Source organism: Crinia signifera, chromosome 12 (assembly GCF_055691185.1).
Source record: "Crinia signifera chromosome 12, ASM5569118v1, whole genome shotgun sequence".
NCBI classification, from domain to species: Eukaryota; Metazoa; Chordata; class Amphibia; order Anura; family Myobatrachidae; genus Crinia; species Crinia signifera.
The window spans coordinates 4,193,133-4,212,987 of NC_139228.1; the positions used below are offsets into that span (position 1 = coordinate 4,193,133).

General features: G+C 44.5%; 1 protein-coding gene across 6 annotated transcripts in view; it reads right to left on the bottom strand.

Annotated features, from left to right (window-relative positions):
- The window catches only part of LOC146049768 (angiopoietin-related protein 5-like), a 104,053-nt gene that overhangs the window by 37,882 nt on the left and 46,316 nt on the right, over nt 1-19,855 (bottom strand). For 3 of the 6 annotated variants that reach the window (XM_083166385.1, XM_083166384.1, XM_083166380.1), the window contains exon 2: nt 13,777-13,855. In XM_083166385.1, the coding sequence (XP_083022511.1) occupies nt 13,777-13,845 (69 nt within the window). In that variant the 5' untranslated portion in view covers nt 13,846-13,855. Of the gene's footprint in view, nt 1-13,776; nt 13,856-15,973; nt 16,082-17,340; nt 17,455-19,855 lie in introns of those variants that run through there. The other 3 variants (XM_083166383.1, XM_083166382.1, XM_083166381.1) reach the window with 3 other exon arrangements.

Below are 19,855 nucleotides of genomic sequence, written 5' to 3' on the forward strand. Positions count from 1 at the left end.
TACACTTACAGTAGTCCCACCGTGATCTACAGTATGTGCTATGTATCACCGCTATACACTTACAGTAGCCCCACCGTGATCTACAGTATGTGCTATGTATCACCGCTATACACTTACAGTAGCCCCACCGTGATATACAGTATGTGCTATGTATCACCGCTATACACTTACAGTAGCCCCACCGTGATCTACAGTATGTGCTATGTATCACCGCTATACACTTACAGTAGCCCCACCGTGATATACAGTATGTGCTATGTATCACCGCTATACACTTACAGTAGCCCCACCGTGATCTACAGTATGTGCTATGTATCACCGCTATACACTTACAGTAGCCCCACCGTGATATACAGTATGTGCTATGTATCACCGCTATACACTTACAGTAGCCCCACCGTGATATACAGTATGTGCTATGTATCACCGCTATACACTTACAGTAGTCCCACCGTGATATACAGTATGTGCTATGTATCACCGCTATACACTTACAGCAGCCCCATCGTGATATACAGTATGTGCTATGTATCACCGCTATACACTTACAGCAGCCCCATCGTGATATACAGTATGTGCTATGTATCACCGCTATACACTTACAGTAGCCCCACCGTGATATACAGTATGTGCTATGTATCACCGCTATACACTTACAGTAGCCCCACATTGATATACAGTATGTGCTATCAGTGGCAAACGCAGGATTTTCAGAAGGGGGTTTCCAGAGGGGCGGAGCAAAGCAAGGAGATAGACATTTAGGTGACCCAGTATATGCCGGGTCAGTTAAAGTATTATAGATAGACCAAATGTATATAAATAATAATGATAATAATAATAATATATATATATACATACTTGGGTGTCAACAGCAGTGTAGACCCCTGGGCATAGCAATGTATTGGGGCACCTACCGATCCTCCAGCGGTAGGGGTGGGGGAAGCTTTGATGTCCCCTGGGTGGTAGGGGGTAGTGTATCAACCACTCAGCATGTAGGGCCTGGATCAGTAATTTCCACTTATTACCCCTTTACTGCACAGATGGTGCGAGAAGGGGGCATTGGGCTGAATGAAGGGGCCCTGATACATAACTTCCAGGGTGGTAGAGGATGTTTAATATGCAGAGGAGGGGTGTATAGTGGAGTGGGCTTATTATTCATAATTTTCTGGTGGGAGGACAGCTTGCTTGACTGCAGATATCTCCAGTTCCCAGAAATAGATTTCTTAGATTTTAATGGAATTAAAAACTAGAGGATCCCACCTACCAAATGGTATTGGGGACTAGGGGATCAGAGTTCAGGAGTCAGAGCAATCTGCCAACGAGAATATAAAACTACATACCAGGTGTGTGGAGCTGGAGCAGTAACCAGCAGCTGGAAGGCTGATATCCCTGGTTCTGGGAACAGTAGAGACAAGCTACTAGTGTCTATCAAAGGGGGAGAGTCCCAGCTTTTGGAATATATCCTCAGAAAAACTCTAAGTCAGACAGAACCTGAAATATCTGACTGGGAGCAGCAATTAACAGGCTTGGATGGGGACCACTTCTTTGAAGTCCGATATCTCCGGTTCCCTAGGGCCGATTTTTAAAATTCTTGTACCCATGGAAAGAGGGGACCCTCAGCTTTCAGCCTAAGGCCCTTAGACTCCTGGAAGGGGTTTCTGGGTACTCAGAAACCCCCCCTGCGTGCGCTACTGGCTATGTATCACCGCTATACACTTACAGTAGCCCCACCGTGATCTACAGTATGTGCTATGTATCACCGCTATACACTTACAGTAGCCCCACCGTGATATACAGTATGTGCTATGTATCACCGCTATACACTTACAGTAGCCCCACCGTGATATACAGTATGTGCTATGTATCACCGCTATACACTTACAGCAGCCCCATCGTGATATACAGTATGTGCTATGTATCACCGCTATACACTTACAGTAGCCCCACCGTGATATACAGTATGTGCTATGTATCACCGCTATACACTTACAGTAGCCCCACCGTGATATACAGTATGTGCTATGTATCACCGCTATACACTTACAGTAGCCCCACCGTGATATACAGTATGTGCTATGTATCACCGCTATACACTTACAGCAGCCCCATCGTGATATACAGTATGTGCTATGTATCACCGCTATACACTTACAGTAGCCCCACCGTGATATACAGTATGTGCTATGTATCACCGCTATACACTTACAGCAGCCCCATCGTGATATACAGTATGTGCTATGTATCACCGCTATACACTTACAGTAGCCCCACCGTGATATACAGTATGTGCTATGTATCACCGCTATACACTTACAGTAGCCCCACCGTGATATACAGTATGTGCTATGTATCACCGCTATACACTTACAGTAGCCCCACCGTGATATACAGTATGTGCTATGTATCACCGCTATACACTTACAGTAGCCCCACCGTGATATACAGTATGTGCTATGTATCACCGCTATACACTTACAGCAGCCCCACCGTGATATACAGTATGTGCTATGTATCACCGCTATACACTTACAGTAGCCCCACCGTGATATACAGTATGTGCTATGTATCACCGCTATACACTTACAGTAGTCCCACCGTGATATACAGTATGTGCTATGTATCACCGCTATACACTTACAGTAGCCCCACCGTGATATACAGTATGTGCTATGTATCACCGCTATACACTTACAGTAGTCCCACCGTGATATACAGTATGTGCTATGTATCACCGCTATACACTTACAGTAGCCCCACCGTGATATACAGTATGTGCTATGTATCACCGCTATACACTTACAGTAGCCCCACCGTGATATACAGTATGTGCTATGTATCACCGCTATACACTTACAGCAGCCCCACCGTGATATACAGTATGTGCTATGTATCACCGCTATACACTTACAGTAGCCCCACCGTGATATACAGTATGTGCTATGTATCACCGCTATACACTTACAGTAGTCCCACCGTGATATACAGTATGTGCTATGTATCACCGCTATACACTTACAGTAGCCCCACCGTGATATACAGTATGTGCTATGTATCACCGCTATACACTTACAGTAGCCCCACCGTGATATACAGTATGTGCTATGTATCACCGCTATACACTTACAGTAGCCCCACCGTGATATACAGTATGTGCTATGTATCACCGCTATACACTTACAGCAGCCCCACCGTGATATACTGTATGTGCTATGTATCACCGCTATACACTTACAGTAGCCCCACCGTGATATACAGTATGTGCTATGTATCACCGCTATACACTTACAGTAGCCCCACCGTGATATACAGTATGTGCTATGTATCACCGCTATACACTTACAGTAGCCCCACCGTGATATACAGTATGTGCTATGTATCACCGCTATACACTTACAGTAGCCCCACCGTGATATACAGTATGTGCTATGTATCACCGCTATACACTTACAGTAGCCCCACCGTGATATACAGTATGTGCTATGTATCACCGCTATACACTTACAGTAGCCCCGCCGTGATATACAGTATGTGCTATGTATCACCGCTATACACTTACAGCAGCCCCACCGTGATATACAGTATGTGCTATGTATCACCGCTATACACTTACAGCAGCCCCACCGTGATATACAGTATGTACTATGTATCACCGCTATACACTTACAGTAGCCCCACCGTGATATACAGTATGTGCTATGTATCACCGCTATACACTTACAGTAGCCCCACCGTGATATACAGTATGTGCTATGTATCACCACTATACACTTACAGTAGCCCCACCGTGATATACAGTATGTGCTATGTATCACCGCTGTACACTTACAGTAGCCCCACCGTGATATACAGTATGTGCTATGTATCACCGCTGTACACTTACAGTAGCCCCACCGTGATATACAGTATGTGCTATGTATCACCGCTGTACACTTACAGCAGCCCCACCGTGATATACAGTATGTGCTATGTATCACCGCTGTACACTTACAGTAGCCCCACCGTGATATACAGTATGTGCTATGTATCACCGCTGTACACTTACAGTAGCCCCACCGTGATATACAGTATGTGCTATGTATCACCGCTATACACTTACAGTAGCCCCACCGTGATATACAGTATGTGCTATGTATCACCGCTGTACACTTACAGTAGCCCCACCGTGATATACAGTATGTGCTATGTATCACCGCTATACACTTACAGTAGCCCCACCGTGATATACAGTATGTGCTATGTATCACCGCTATACACTTACAGTAGCCCCACCGTGATATACAGTATGTGCTATGTATCACCGCTATACACTTACAGTAGCCCCACCGTGATATACAGTATGTGCTATGTATCACCGCTATACACTTACAGCAGCCCCACCGTGATATACAGTATGTGCTATGTATCACCGCTATACACTTACAGTAGCCCCACCGTGATATACAGTATGTGCTATGTATTATCGCTATATACACTTACAGTAGCCCCACCGTGATATACAGTATGTGCTATGTATCACCGCTATACACTTACAGTAGCCCCACCGTGATATACAGTATGTGCTATGTATCACCGCTATACACTTACAGTAGCCCCACCGTGATATACAGTATGTGCTATGTATCACCGCTATACACTTACAGTAGCCCCACCGTGATATACAGTATGTGCTATGTATCACCGCTATACACTTACAGTAGCCCCACCGTGATATACAGTATGTGCTATGTATCACCGCTATACACTTACAGTAGCCCCACCGTGATATACAGTATGTGCTATGTATCACCGCTGTACACTTACAGTAGCCCCACCGTGATCTACAGTATGTGCTATGTATCACCGCTATACACTTACAGTAGCCCCACCGTGATATACAGTATGTGCTATGTATCACCGCTATACACTTACAGTAGCCCCACCGTGATATACAGTATGTGCTATGTATCACCGCTATACACTTACAGTAGCCCCACCGTGATATACAGTATGTGCTATGTATCACCGCTATACACTTACAGTAGCCCCACCGTGATATACAGTATGTGCTATGTATCACCGCTATACACTTACAGTAGCCCCACCGTGATATACAGTATGTGCTATGTATCACCGCTGTACACTTACAGTAGCCCCACCGTGATCTACAGTATGTGCTATGTATCACCGCTATACACTTACAGTAGCCCCACCGTGATATACAGTATGTGCTATGTATCACCGCTATACACTTACAGTAGCCCCACCGTGATATACAGTATGTGCTATGTATCACCGCTGTACACTTACAGTAGCCCCACCGTGATATACAGTATGTGCTATGTATCACCGCTATATACACTTACAGCAGCCCCACCGTGATATACAGTATGTGCTATGTATCACCGCTATACACTTACAGTAGCCCCACCGTGATATACAGTATGTGCTATGTATCACCGCTATACACTTACAGTAGCCCCACCGTGATATACAGTATGTGCTATGTATCACCGCTATACACTTACAGTAGCCCCACCGTGATATACAGTATGTGCTATGTATCACCGCTATACACTTACAGCAGCCCCACCGTGATATACAGTATGTGCTATGTATTATCGCTATATACACTTACAGCAGCCCCACCGTGATATACTGTATGTGCTATGTATCACCGCTATACACTTACAGCAGCCCCACCGTGATATACAGTATGTGCTATGTATCACCGCTATACACTTACAGTAGCCCCACCGTGATATACAGTATGTGCTATGTATCACCGCTATACACTTACAGTAGCCCCACCGTGATATACAGTATGTGCTATGTATCACCGCTATACACTTACAGTAGCCCCACCGTGATATACAGTATGTGCTATGTATCACCGCTATACACTTACAGTAGCCCCACCGTGATATACAGTATGTGCTATGTATCACCGCTGTACACTTACAGTAGCCCCACCGTGATATACAGTATGTGCTATGTATCACCGCTGTACACTTACAGTAGCCCCACCGTGATATACAGTATGTGCTATGTATCACCGCTATACACTTACAGTAGCCCCACCGTGATATACAGTATGTGCTATGTATCACCGCTATACACTTACAGTAGCCCCACCGTGATATACAGTATGTGCTATGTATCACCGCTATACACTTACAGTAGCCCCACCGTGATATACAGTATGTGCTATGTATCACCGCTATACACTTACAGTAGCCCCACCGTGATATACAGTATGTGCTATGTATCACCGCTATACACTTACAGTAGCCCCACCGTGATATACAGTATGTGCTATGTATCACCGCTATACACTTACAGTAGCCCCACCGTGATATACAGTATGTGCTATGTATCACCGCTATACACTTACAGCAGCCCCACCGTGATATACAGTATGTGCTATGTATTATCGCTATATACACTTACAGCAGCCCCACCGTGATATACTGTATGTGCTATGTATCACCGCTATACACTTACAGCAGCCCCACCGTGATATACAGTATGTGCTATGTATCACCGCTATACACTTACAGTAGCCCCACCGTGATATACAGTATGTGCTATGTATCACCGCTATACACTTACAGTAGCCCCACCGTGATATACAGTATGTGCTATGTATCACCGCTATACACTTACAGTAGCCCCACCGTGATATACAGTATGTGCTATGTATCACCGCTATACACTTACAGTAGCCCCACCGTGATATACAGTATGTGCTATGTATCACCGCTGTACACTTACAGCAGCCCCACCGTGATATACAGTATGTGCTATGTATCACCGCTATACACTTACAGCAGCCCCACCGTGATATACAGTATGTGCTATGTATCACCGCTATACACTTACAGTAGCCCCACCGTGATATACAGTATGTGCTATGTATCACCGCTATACACTTACAGTAGCCCCACCGTGATATACAGTATGTGCTATGTATCACCGCTATACACTTACAGTAGCCCCACCGTGATATACAGTATGTGCTATGTATCACCGCTATACACTTACAGCAGCCCCACCGTGATATACTGTATGTGCTATGTATCACCGCTATACACTTACAGCAGCCCCACCGTGATATACAGTATGTGCTATGTATCACCGCTATACACTTACAGTAGCCCCACCGTGATATACAGTATGTGCTATGTATCACCGCTATACACTTACAGTAGCCCCACCGTGATATACAGTATGTGCTATGTATCACCGCTGTACACTTACAGTAGCCCCACCGTGATATACAGTATGTGCTATGTATCACCGCTATACACTTACAGTAGCCCCACCGTGATATACAGTATGTGCTATGTATCACCGCTATACACTTACAGTAGCCCCACCGTGATATACAGTATGTGCTATGTATCACCGCTATACACTTACAGTAGCCCCACCGTGATATACAGTATGTGCTATGTATCACCGCTATACACTTACAGTAGCCCCACCGTGATATACAGTATGTGCTATGTATTATCGCTATATACACTTACAGCAGCCCCACCGTGATATACAGTATGTGCTATGTATCACCGCTATACACTTACAGTAGCCCCACCGTGATCTACAGTATGTGCTATGTATCACCGCTATACACTTACAGTAGCCCCACCGTGATATACAGTATGTGCTATGTATCACCGCTATACACTTACAGTAGCCCCACCGTGATCTACAGTATGTGCTATGTATCACCGCTATACACTTACAGTAGCCCCACCGTGATCTACAGTATGTGCTATGTATCACCGCTATACACTTACAGTAGCCCCACCGTGATCTACAGTATGTGCTATGTATCACCGCTATACACTTACAGTAGCCCCACCGTGATATACAGTATGTGCTATGTATCACCGCTATACACTTACAGTAGCCCCACCGTGATATACAGTATGTGCTATGTATCACCGCTATACACTTACAGTAGCCCCACCGTGATATACAGTATGTGCTATGTATCACCGCTATACACTTACAGCAGCCCCACCGTGATATACAGTATGTGCTATGTATCACCGCTATACACTTACAGTAGCCCCACCGTGATATACAGTATGTGCTATGTATCACCGCTATACACTTACAGTAGCCCCACCGTGATATACAGTATGTGCTATGTATCACCGCTATACACTTACAGTAGCCCCACCGTGATCTACAGTATGTGCTATGTATCACCGCTATACACTTACAGTAGCCCCACCGTGATCTACAGTATGTGCTATGTATCACCGCTATACACTTACAGTAGCCCCACCGTGATATACAGTATGTGCTATGTATCACCGTTATACACTTACAGTAGCCCCACCGTGATATACAGTATGTGCTATGTATCACCGCTATACACTTACAGTAGCCCCACCGTGATATACAGTATGTGCTATGTATCACCGCTATACACTTACAGTAGCCCCACCGTGATATACAGTATGTGCTATGTATCACCGCTATACACTTACAGTAGCCCCACCGTGATATACAGTATGTGCTATGTATCACCGCTATACACTTACAGTAGCCCCACCGTGATATACAGTATGTGCTATGTATCACCGCTATACACTTACAGTAGCCCCGTGATATACAGTATGTGCTATGTATCACCGCTATACACTTACAGTAGCCCCACCGTGATATACAGTATGTGCTATGTATCACCGCTGTACACTTACAGTAGCCCCACCGTGATCTACAGTATGTGCTATGTATCACCGCTATACACTTACAGTAGCCCCACCGTGATATACAGTATGTGCTATGTATCACCGCTATACACTTACAGTAGCCCCACCGTGATATACAGTATGTGCTATGTATCACCGCTATACACTTACAGTAGTCCCGCCGTGATATACAGTATGTGCTATGTATCACCGCTATACACTTACAGTAGCCCCACCGTGATATACAGTATGTGCTATGTATCACCGCTATACACTTACAGTAGCCCCACCGTGATCTACAGTATGTGCTATGTATCACCGCTATACACTTACAGCAGCCCCACCGTGATATACAGTATGTGCTATGTATCACCGCTATACACTTACAGTAGTCCCGCCGTGATATACAGTATGTGCTATGTATCACCGCTATACACTTACAGTAGTCCCGCCGTGATATACAGTATGTGCTATGTATCACCGCTATACACTTACAGTAGCCCCACCGTGATATACAGTATGTGCTATGTATCACCGCTATACACTTACAGTAGCCCCACCGTGATATACAGTATGTACTATGTATCACCGTTATACACTTACAGTAGCCCCACCGTGATATACAGTATGTGCTATGTATCACCGCTATACACTTACAGTAGCCCCGTGATATACAGTATGTGCTATGTATCACCGCTATACACTTACAGTAGCCCCACCGTGATATACAGTATGTACTATGTATCACCGCTATACACTTACAGTAGCCCCACCGTGATATACAGTATGTGCTATGTATCACCGCTATACACTTACAGTAGCCCCACCGTGATATACAGTATGTACTATGTATCACCGCTATACACTTACAGTAGCCCCACCGTGATATACAGTATGTGCTATGTATCACCGCTATACACTTACAGTAGCCCCACCGTGATATACAGTATGTGCTATGTATCACCGCTATACACTTACAGCAGCCCCACCGTGATATACAGTATGTGCTATGTATCACCGCTATACACTTACAGTAGCCCCACCGTGATATACAGTATGTGCTATGTATCACCGCTATACACTTACAGTAGCCCCACCGTGATATACAGTATGTGCTATGTATCACCGATATACACTTACAGTAGCCCCACAGTGATATACAGTATGTGCTATGTATTATCGCTATACACTTACAGCAGCCCCACCGTGATATACAGTATGTGCTATGTATCACCGCTATACACTTACAGCAGCCCCACCGTGATATACAGTATGTGCTATGTATCACCGCTATACACTTACAGTAGCCCCACCGTGATATACAGTATGTACTATGTATCACCGTTATACACTTACAGTAGCCCCACCGTGATATACAGTATGTGCTATGTATCACCGCTATACACTTACAGTAGCCCCACCGTGATATACAGTATGTGCTATGTATCACCGCTATACACTTACAGTAGCCCCACCGTGATATACAGTATGTGCTATGTATCACCGCTATACACTTACAGTAGCCCCACCGTGATATACAGTATGTGCTACAGTATGTATCACCGCTATACACTTACAGTAGCCCCACCGTGATATACAGTATGTGCTATGTATCACCGCTATACACTTACAGCAGCCCCACCGTGATATACAGTATGTGCTATGTATCACCGCTATACACTTACAGTAGCCCCACCGTGATATACAGTATGTGCTATGTATCACCGCTATACACTTACAGTAGCCCCACCGTGATATACTGTATGTGCTATGTATCACCGCTATACACTTACAGTAGCCCCACCGTGATATACAGTATGTGCTATGTATCACCGCTATACACTTACAGCAGCCCCACCGTGATATACAGTATGTGCTATGTATCACCGCTGTACACTTACAGTAGCCCCACCGTGATCTACAGTATGTGCTATGTATCACCGCTATACACTTACAGTAGCCCCACCGTGATATACAGTATGTGCTATGTATCACCGCTATACACTTACAGTAGTCCCACCGTGATATACAGTATGTGCTATGTATCACCGCTATACACTTACAGTAGCCCCACCGTGATATACAGTATGTGCTATGTATCACCGCTATACACTTACAGTAGTCCCACCGTGATATACAGTATGTGCTATGTATCACCGCTATACACTTACAGTAGCCCCACCGTGATATACAGTATGTGCTATGTATCACCGCTGTACACTTACAGTAGCCCCACCGTGATATACAGTATGTGCTATGTATCACCGCTGTACACTTACAGTAGCCCCACCGTGATATACAGTATGTGCTATGTATCACCGCTATACACTTACAGTAGCCCCACCGTGATATACAGTATGTGCTATGTATCACCGCTGTACACTTACAGTAGCCCCACCGTGATATACAGTATGTACTATGTATCACCGCTATACACTTACAGCAGCCCCACCGTGATATACAGTATGTGCTATGTATCACCGCTATACACTTACAGTAGCCCCACCGTGATATACAGTATGTGCTATGTATCACCGCTGTACACTTACAGTAGCCCCACCGTGATATACAGTATGTGCTATGTATCACCGCTATACACTTACAGTAGCCCCACCGTGATATACAGTATGTGCTATGTATCACCGCTATACACTTACAGTAGCCCCACCGTGATATACAGTATGTGCTATGTATCACCGCTATACACTTACAGTAGCCCCACCGTGATATACAGTATGTGCTATGTATCACCGCTATACACTTACAGTAGCCCCACCGTGATCTACAGTATGTGCTATGTATCACCGCTATACACTTACAGTAGCCCCACCGTGATATACAGTATGTGCTATGTATCACCGCTATACACTTACAGTAGCCCCACCGTGATATACAGTATGTGCTATGTATCACCGCTATACACTTACAGTAGCCCCACCGTGATATACAGTATGTGCTATGTATCACCGCTATACACTTACAGTAGCCCCACCGTGATATACAGTATGTGCTATGTATCACCGCTATACACTTACAGTAGCCCCACCGTGATATACAGTATGTGCTATGTATCACCGCTATACACTTACAGTAGCCCCACCGTGATATACAGTATGTGCTATGTATCACCGCTATACACTTACAGTAGCCCCACCGTGATATACAGTATGTGCTATGTATCACCGCTATACACTTACAGTAGCCCCACCGTGATATACAGTATGTACTATGTATAACCGCTATACACTTACAGTAGCCCCACCGTGATATACAGTATGTGCTATGTATCACCGCTATACACTTACAGTAACCCCACCGTGATCAGTGTTCCCTCTAAGCTGTGCGCATGTGCGTGCGCACACAACTCGACAAGCGTGCGCACAGACATTACAACACAGCGCACAAAGCAGCAGTGGTCCCTTTTTGCAGTTGTGGACTCAATTAATGTGTTTTTCACCCAATAACTACATTGTGTGCTGTGTTTTGAATGTTTAAATGTTTAATATCATTTTGAAGAAAAGTTAACACAAATGCTGAATGTCATTTTCCAGTTATATATAAGTGACGCACAAAAATTAAAATTTCCATCCAAAGTTGCACAGCCAAAATCTTTTGCCGCACACAGCCTTCGTAAAATTAAAGGGAACATTGACCGTGATATACAGTATGTGCTATGTATCACCGCTATACACTTACAGTAGCCCCACCGTGATATACAGTATGTGCTATGTATCACCGCTATACACTTACAGTAGCCCCACCGTGATATACAGTATGTGCTATGTATCACCGCTATACACTTACAGCAGCCCCACCGTGATATACAGTATGTGCTATGTATCACCGCTATACACTTACAGCAGCCCCACCGTGATATACAGTATGTGCTATGTATCACCGCTATACACATACAGTAGCCCCACCGTGATATACAGTATGTGCTATGTATCACCGCTATACACTTACAGTAGCCCCACCGTGATATACAGTATGTGCTATGTATCACCGCTATACACTTACAGTAGCCCCACCGTGATATACAGTATGTGCTATGTATCACCGCTGTACACTTACAGTAGCCCCACCGTGATATACAGTATGTGCTATGTATCACCGCTATACACTTACAGTAGCCCCACCGTGATATACAGTATGTGCTATGTATCACCGCTATACACTTACAGTAGCCCCACCGTGATATACAGTATGTGCTATGTATCACCGCTATACACTTACAGTATCCCCACCGTGATATACAGTATGTGCTATGTATCACCGCTATACACTTACAGTATCCCCACCGTGATATACAGTATGTGCTATGTATCACCGCTATACACTTACAGTAGCCCCACCGTGATATACAGTATACATTAGCAAACTGACAGACACGGTTATCTAACATCTGGTAAAGAAGATAAGGTACTTGTTTCCTAGCAGGGCGCCACCGATTTTAATTATATGAAATCGGGTCGCAAAAATCAGGTCGATCGATTTTTGCATTGGAACCAATGTTAAATGGTCCCTGAGACCCGATTTTACATTGGCCCCAATGTTAAATGCTCGGTGGCTCGCTGCGCTCGCCACACTATATAAAATGAACTCCATGCCGACGTGGATAGTGGGGGTATGAAAAGGACGGAGGATGCGTACCGCCGCCGCTCGCCACGCTTCGGGTTGACGTTAATCGTGCTGTTGCGTTAACAATTGGGGGGGCATTTCACATAATTAACCATGAGGGTGGGTTTACAATTAAAAATCGGGTCTGGGGAGCATTTAACATTGGGTCCAATGTAAAAATCGGGTCGGTTGCGTCGCATCGCATCGCATGCCATTATAATGGATTGCGATGCAACCGATTTTCAAAGTGCGTTAAAACGTCTTTGAAGCCCGATCGGGTCCCATCGCATATCTTAAGTTAAGGTATGCGATGGGACCCGACGGGCGCCGTGCTAGGAAAGAAGTACCGAAGATAACATTCTCCTTCTGTTCTCAATTCCTCTAGATTTGATGAAATTAGAAAATAGTGAAATAGCGAATAGCCTCCATCTAATGACCTTCTCCATCCATGTAACATACAATACAGTCTTACCTGTGACATAGCCAGGAGCCAGTGTAGACTTATGACCCACAGACATCTGTAGAGGCTGATGTTTGTCATGTTTATGCCCCTGGAACCAATAGTAACAGATATTAACGACGTATTTTAGGTCTATTTTTATCTTTGTGATTTAACATTTTGATGTTTAAAACGAAATTTGGACAAAAGATTTTGGAAAAAAAAAAAATCTTCTTCCAAACATGTAATAACTGTTATATTACCATTAATTTATAGAATATTATTTGCATTTTAAATTATATTTCCATTTGAAACGCTTATTAAACCTAATTTGATAAAATGAGAGAGAGAGAGAACACAACGACTTACCCCGTAGTGTCAATACCCGGTGACTGTAGTATAACATCCAATACCAGTATCCCATTATATAGGAATATGCTAATGATTAGAATGGGTGGAGCCTAAACCTAATTAGTTAAATAACAGTATGGCTCTGTCCTGACCTCCCTTACAAAATGCTTACCTAATAGTCTGCAGAATTCACATAACAAATGGGAAACTTACGCAATAGTTCCGTGGACAGTTCCCACTATAACCAGTAGCACCATGTAGAGTATAGACTGAAACCAGTTTGTTAGATAACCCTGTGCCTCGGGCATGCCCTCATTCACAAACCCCTTTCCTAACAATCCACCACATTACCATAGTAACAAGTGTACTGTATGTGGTCCCTGCACCTTCCTATCATTATACAACCATTCCACCAAGGTGACACAAGGTGGATTCCAATCCATCCATAACATCTACAGTCATTTAGGTCTTTACATTAAATTCACTATTCAAAAATGTTGATTATAATAATACAGTAAAACATTTCTGTCTGTTATATAGGGCCTTATTCTAGTTCACTCTTTCTGACAAAAACCTTCTTAGATGGACAAAACCATGTGCACTGCAGGTGGGGCAGATGTAAAATGTGCAGAGAGAATCAGATTTGGGTGAGTTATTTTGTTTCTGTGCAGGGTAAACACTGACTGCTTTATTTTTACACTGCAATATAGATCTCACTTTGAAGTAAAACCCCACCCAAATCTAATTCTCTCTGCACATGTTACATCTGCCCCACCTGCAGTGCACATGGTTTTGTCCATCTAAGAAGGATTTTGTCAGAAAGAGTGAACTAGAATAAGGGCCATGGTGCCATTATTTTCTGATAATGTCACTAATGTATATTATGGGGTTTAGTAATAACGGAGAGGACTGACAAATGCACATTTTATGTAAATGATTGCATTAAGAAGAGTTGGTTGTAAAAAAACAAAAAATGATACGAGGCTGTAGTGAATAGTAATACCTCCATGGATACGAGGCTGGGGTGAATAGTAATACCTCCATGGATACGAGGCTGTAGTGAATAGTAATACCTCCATGGATATAAGATTTATTTCTGAGCACATTTGAACACTTTGTTTTGTACTTGATAACTCGGTGTATACTCTATGCCAGCGGTTCTCAAACTGTGGGTCCTGACCCCAAAGTGGGTCCCGACCTTCTCAGCATGGGGTCACAAGTCCATGTTGCTGACCATCAGGCTGATGACTTTTCTAATCTCAGTCATTGATTCAAAGAGTCTGAAATATCTGTTGAATTGTCTGTCCTCCCATCATTTTGTGCCTCCACAATGCTGCCATGTATGTGCTGTCTGCTGACTACACATGTGATGTGATGACCTTCTGCATTCAATTGATGGGGTCCCGTAAATATTTTTATTGTCTAATGGGGTCCCAGAGCAAAATAGTTTGAGGACCCCTGCTCTATGCAATGCACTATTCACTTTTCCATATAGTCCCGTCCCTTTCCATGTATGTGCGCCAACGCTTGACGAGTCTGGCAAACCCGAGAAGAAAGCTGGTGGTAGTTGCCCACCAGGACCCGAACGGCCGATTTCACCTCATCATCAGAGTTGAAGTGTTGACCCTTAAGGTGCTCTTTCATCTTTGGTAAGAGGTGGAAGTCGCAGGCGCAAGGTCGGATCTGAACGACAGGTGTGATAGAACCTCATTGAACTGCAGTCGCTGCAACGCTATTCCCAAAGATGGCTAGTCAAGCCAGGGCCCACGGAACCCGCTCAGTGAGAGATGCAAAGCAGCATGCCCCGCCTATGGGCTTCTATCGTGACCCCCCGCCGCCCCGCACCGACCCCCGCCACCCCGCACCAACCCCCCCTCACCTGTGTCCATGCAGCACAGAGTTGTGCTGCCCGGACCTGTGACCTCCTCCTCCCTGCACTGTACATCCTCTTCCGGGTGCAGGGAGGAGGAGAGCCAGCCCCCCTGCAGCAGCAACATCCAGGGCGGGTAAGAGAGGGAGTTGGGAGCCGCCGGGACCCGCCGCTCATCGCTGGGTCACCGCAAAAGACAGCTCTTAACACAAAAGCTGTCTTTTGTCATAATTATTGCATATGTTAGATCATAAGCGATAATTATGTTTGCAGTAGCCGGCGATGGGCGGCTGTAAGGGGGCGCGGATGTTAGAGCATCCCCCCCCCTTTATCTCTGTCTGTATATATCTATATCTCACTCTGTCTGTCTATATCTCTGTCTGTCTATATCTGTATCTCTGTCTATATCTCACTGTCTGTCTATATCTCTCTCTGTCTATATCTATTTGCATCTGTCTGTCTGTCTCTGGGGGTGGATATTCATATAGGGGACGCTTCATAGTAAAATGCCATTTTTATTCCAAAATACTTACATAAACACTTATCAACCATTAAAAATCCTGGGGAAGGGGTACTGTAACAAAAAAAATCAAATGGGAAGAGCTACTCGGAAGAGGGGAAGAGTTTTTTGAAGCACGAGTTATCCCTTTGTGGGCAATGGAACGGAGGGCACAAATTTCAGTTTGCAGGGGGGCGTCAGACACCCTAGCACCAGCCCTGCGTCGAGCCATGGTGCATATGGGTGAAAAGTGAATAGTGCATTACATAGAGGATAAACTGAGTTATCTTGTACAAAAAAGTGTTCAAATGTCTTCACAAATAAAAAAATGACTATTCACTCCAGCCTCGTATTTAAAAAATATAAAGATAATATCATTTAAAAACATCCGAACACCAAAAGGTAACGACTCCGGCCTAAACAGAAGCGTGGCAGAAATCTTTATTGATGACAAATACATTTGCGCTGTTACACGTTAGCGCTGACATTGATGACAATCACGTGTGCTTTCAGTCTTGTGTGAATGACATTTTATTATCAACTACTATTAAACTACTCTTAAGTTAAATTTGCTAACGCTTCTAAAAATGAAGATGCGCTGTTGCCCGTAGCAACCACATTCTGTCTATCTATTTTTACTGCATTTCAGAAAGTGATAGACAGAGGTAGAAATTCAGTTTTGTGAAATTTCAGATCATGTCTATGAAGCGTTAATGGAACCTGTAAAACCATCAGGTTCTTTTCCCTATAGAATATAGATATATACAAGGGTTTAACTGAGATTTCACGGACTTGTGTGGCTCAGCAGACCACTGGGACCTGCATGGACAGATGACAGAGGACATTGACAACGACTGGGAGGCACTGAGATGCAGACCTGTCTGAGAGCCAGTAGGTGGAGCTGCTTGGTCATGCTGTTATGTTGATCCAGCCCATAGGCCCTTCTGGCACTTGTCTGGCACGGCTCTCTCTATTGATATCCTCCGCCGATCTGCATGTACACATAACGGATGACATTAATTACGACTTGCGGGAGCACGCATTATTAGCGATATAGGGCGTGAACACTAGACAATATGCATGCAAATATCGTCACCGATGGTAATTGTGCATTTCACATATCGCCTATTGTGTGTGCACCTTAAGATGCATCAATGGGGTAATTAATACCATTAGATTCATGTATCTCTATAGGTAATAATTAGTCAAATAGAAAATGTGCATTAAGATTTCCAATGAAGATATTGTGATGGTTCTGTCTAGGCATGAGCGGGTTCGGATCCTAGAGATCCGAACACCCCCCCCCCCCCCCCTCTTCCCCGAATTTACCTGATCCGAGGCCGGATCTGAGGAGTTCGATGGTCGCCGCCCAAAACAAGGCCGTACGTCATCTTACCGCTGCCGGATTCTCGCGTGACCTGAGGATATATAGTTCCCGGCGGTCGGCGCCATTTTCAAACAGGCTGGTGATTTCAGACAGCACGGATGTGTCCGTGCTGTCTGCTGAGGGGGATGAGGGGTACATTTTAAATTAGTGCCCAGTATACTGTAAGTCCAGGGTGCACGCATGTGTGCTGCTTCAGTCCAGGGGTGCCCGCATGTGTACTGTATCAGACCAGGGGTACCCGCATGTTTCCCATATCAGACCAGGGGTACCCGCTTGTTTCCCATATCAGTCCAGGGGTGCCCACATGTGTGCCCACATGTGTGCCTTACAATTCTAGGTGTGCCCCCATGTGTGCCGTATATTTCTATGGGTGCCCCCATATGTCCCGTATCAGTCCAGGGGTGCCCGCATGTGTGCCATATAATTCCATGGGTGCCCCCATGTGTCCTGTATAAGTCCTGAGGTGCCTGCATGTGTGCCGTATAATTCCAGGGGTGCCCCCATGTGTCCCATATCAGTCCAGGGGTGCCCCCATGTGTGTTTTTACTGCAAGGGCTGTTAAATGTGCTGTATCAGTCCAGGGGTGAGCCCAGAGTGCTGTATAACTATGTGTGCCGTATAATGCCATGTGTGCTGTGTCAGTCCAGGGGTTCCGCCATATGTCCCTATAATACCATGTGTGCCATAACAGGTCAGGGGTGCCACCATCTGTGCCGTATAATTCATGGGATGCTTCAAAGTGTGCCGTATCAGTCCAGGGGTGAGCCAAGTCTGCGGTATAATTCATGGGGTGCTGCCAAGTGTGCTGTATCAGTCCAGGGGTGATGCTAAGTGTGCTGTATCAGTCCAGGGGTGATGCTAAGTGTGCTGTATCAGTCCAGGGGTGATGCTAAGTGTGCTGTATCAGTCCAGGGGTGATGCTAAGTGTGCCATATCAGTCCAGGGGTGATGCCATATTAGTCCAGGGGTGCTATTAAGTGTGCCGTATCAGTCTAGTGTTTGTGCCACCCACTTGTGACGCTTATCGTAGTTATCCAGCTACTTCCGTGCAACCTTTTGGCCTAAAAACAACATTGTGAGGTGTGAGATGTTCAGAATAGACTGGAAACGAGTGTGGATGAATGCTATTGAGGTTAATAATAGAGTAGGAGCAAAAAAAAAACAACAACCTAAATTCGATGATTTTAGCGTTTTTTATGCTTAAAAAAAAAAAACAGAACCCAAAAACCAAAACATTGAGGGGGTGTTTTGGCAAAACCCAGTAGAACCCAAAACCTGACGGTAATCAGAACCCAAAACGCAAAAAGTGGCCGGTGCACATCCCTAGTTCTGTCCTTTCGTAATGAACAGTGTCTGTTGTATACCCCATACATGGACCAGGGCCATGCTGGTATCCTACCCGTACAGTACATCTTTGGGCCAAGGAGGACACTGGAGTTCCTTGAGAAAACTTATGCAAACACAGAAAAGGACAAATAAATTCTATGCCGCAGTGTGATCAGTACAAAATGCTATAATTCTAATATTATATTTTAATTATTAATAATTATTTTTAGATTCCAATAATAGTGGTTGTATTGTAAGAAGGCTGCTGAGGTAATTACAGATCTGGAAGGGCGGACTTTCCGGTTATGTTCTTGTGTGTAAGAACACCTGGGATACGGCGAATACAATGGGATTAGGGGGGGGGGGGGGTAATTGTTGGGAGTGTGTGTGATTACTGAATGATGAAAGACAACATTACTGAGCAGGAATACCTCAGTCTGGAATACTCTATGGGTTTTGCCACCCTGAGAGGAGTCATTGGCAAATGAAGCAGGTTTTTAGAAGTAAAGTAAATCATTATTATGGTTTAGAAATGATAAGAACAGACACCTCAGGCAGGAAGAGGAAGTGAATAGGGTTTGAAAGATGCAGGGTGCTAGAATGAACATTCGCTAATTACTGGCACTATTCAGCTTTCCATATATATATATTTATTATAATTATATTTCTTGAATTTTTA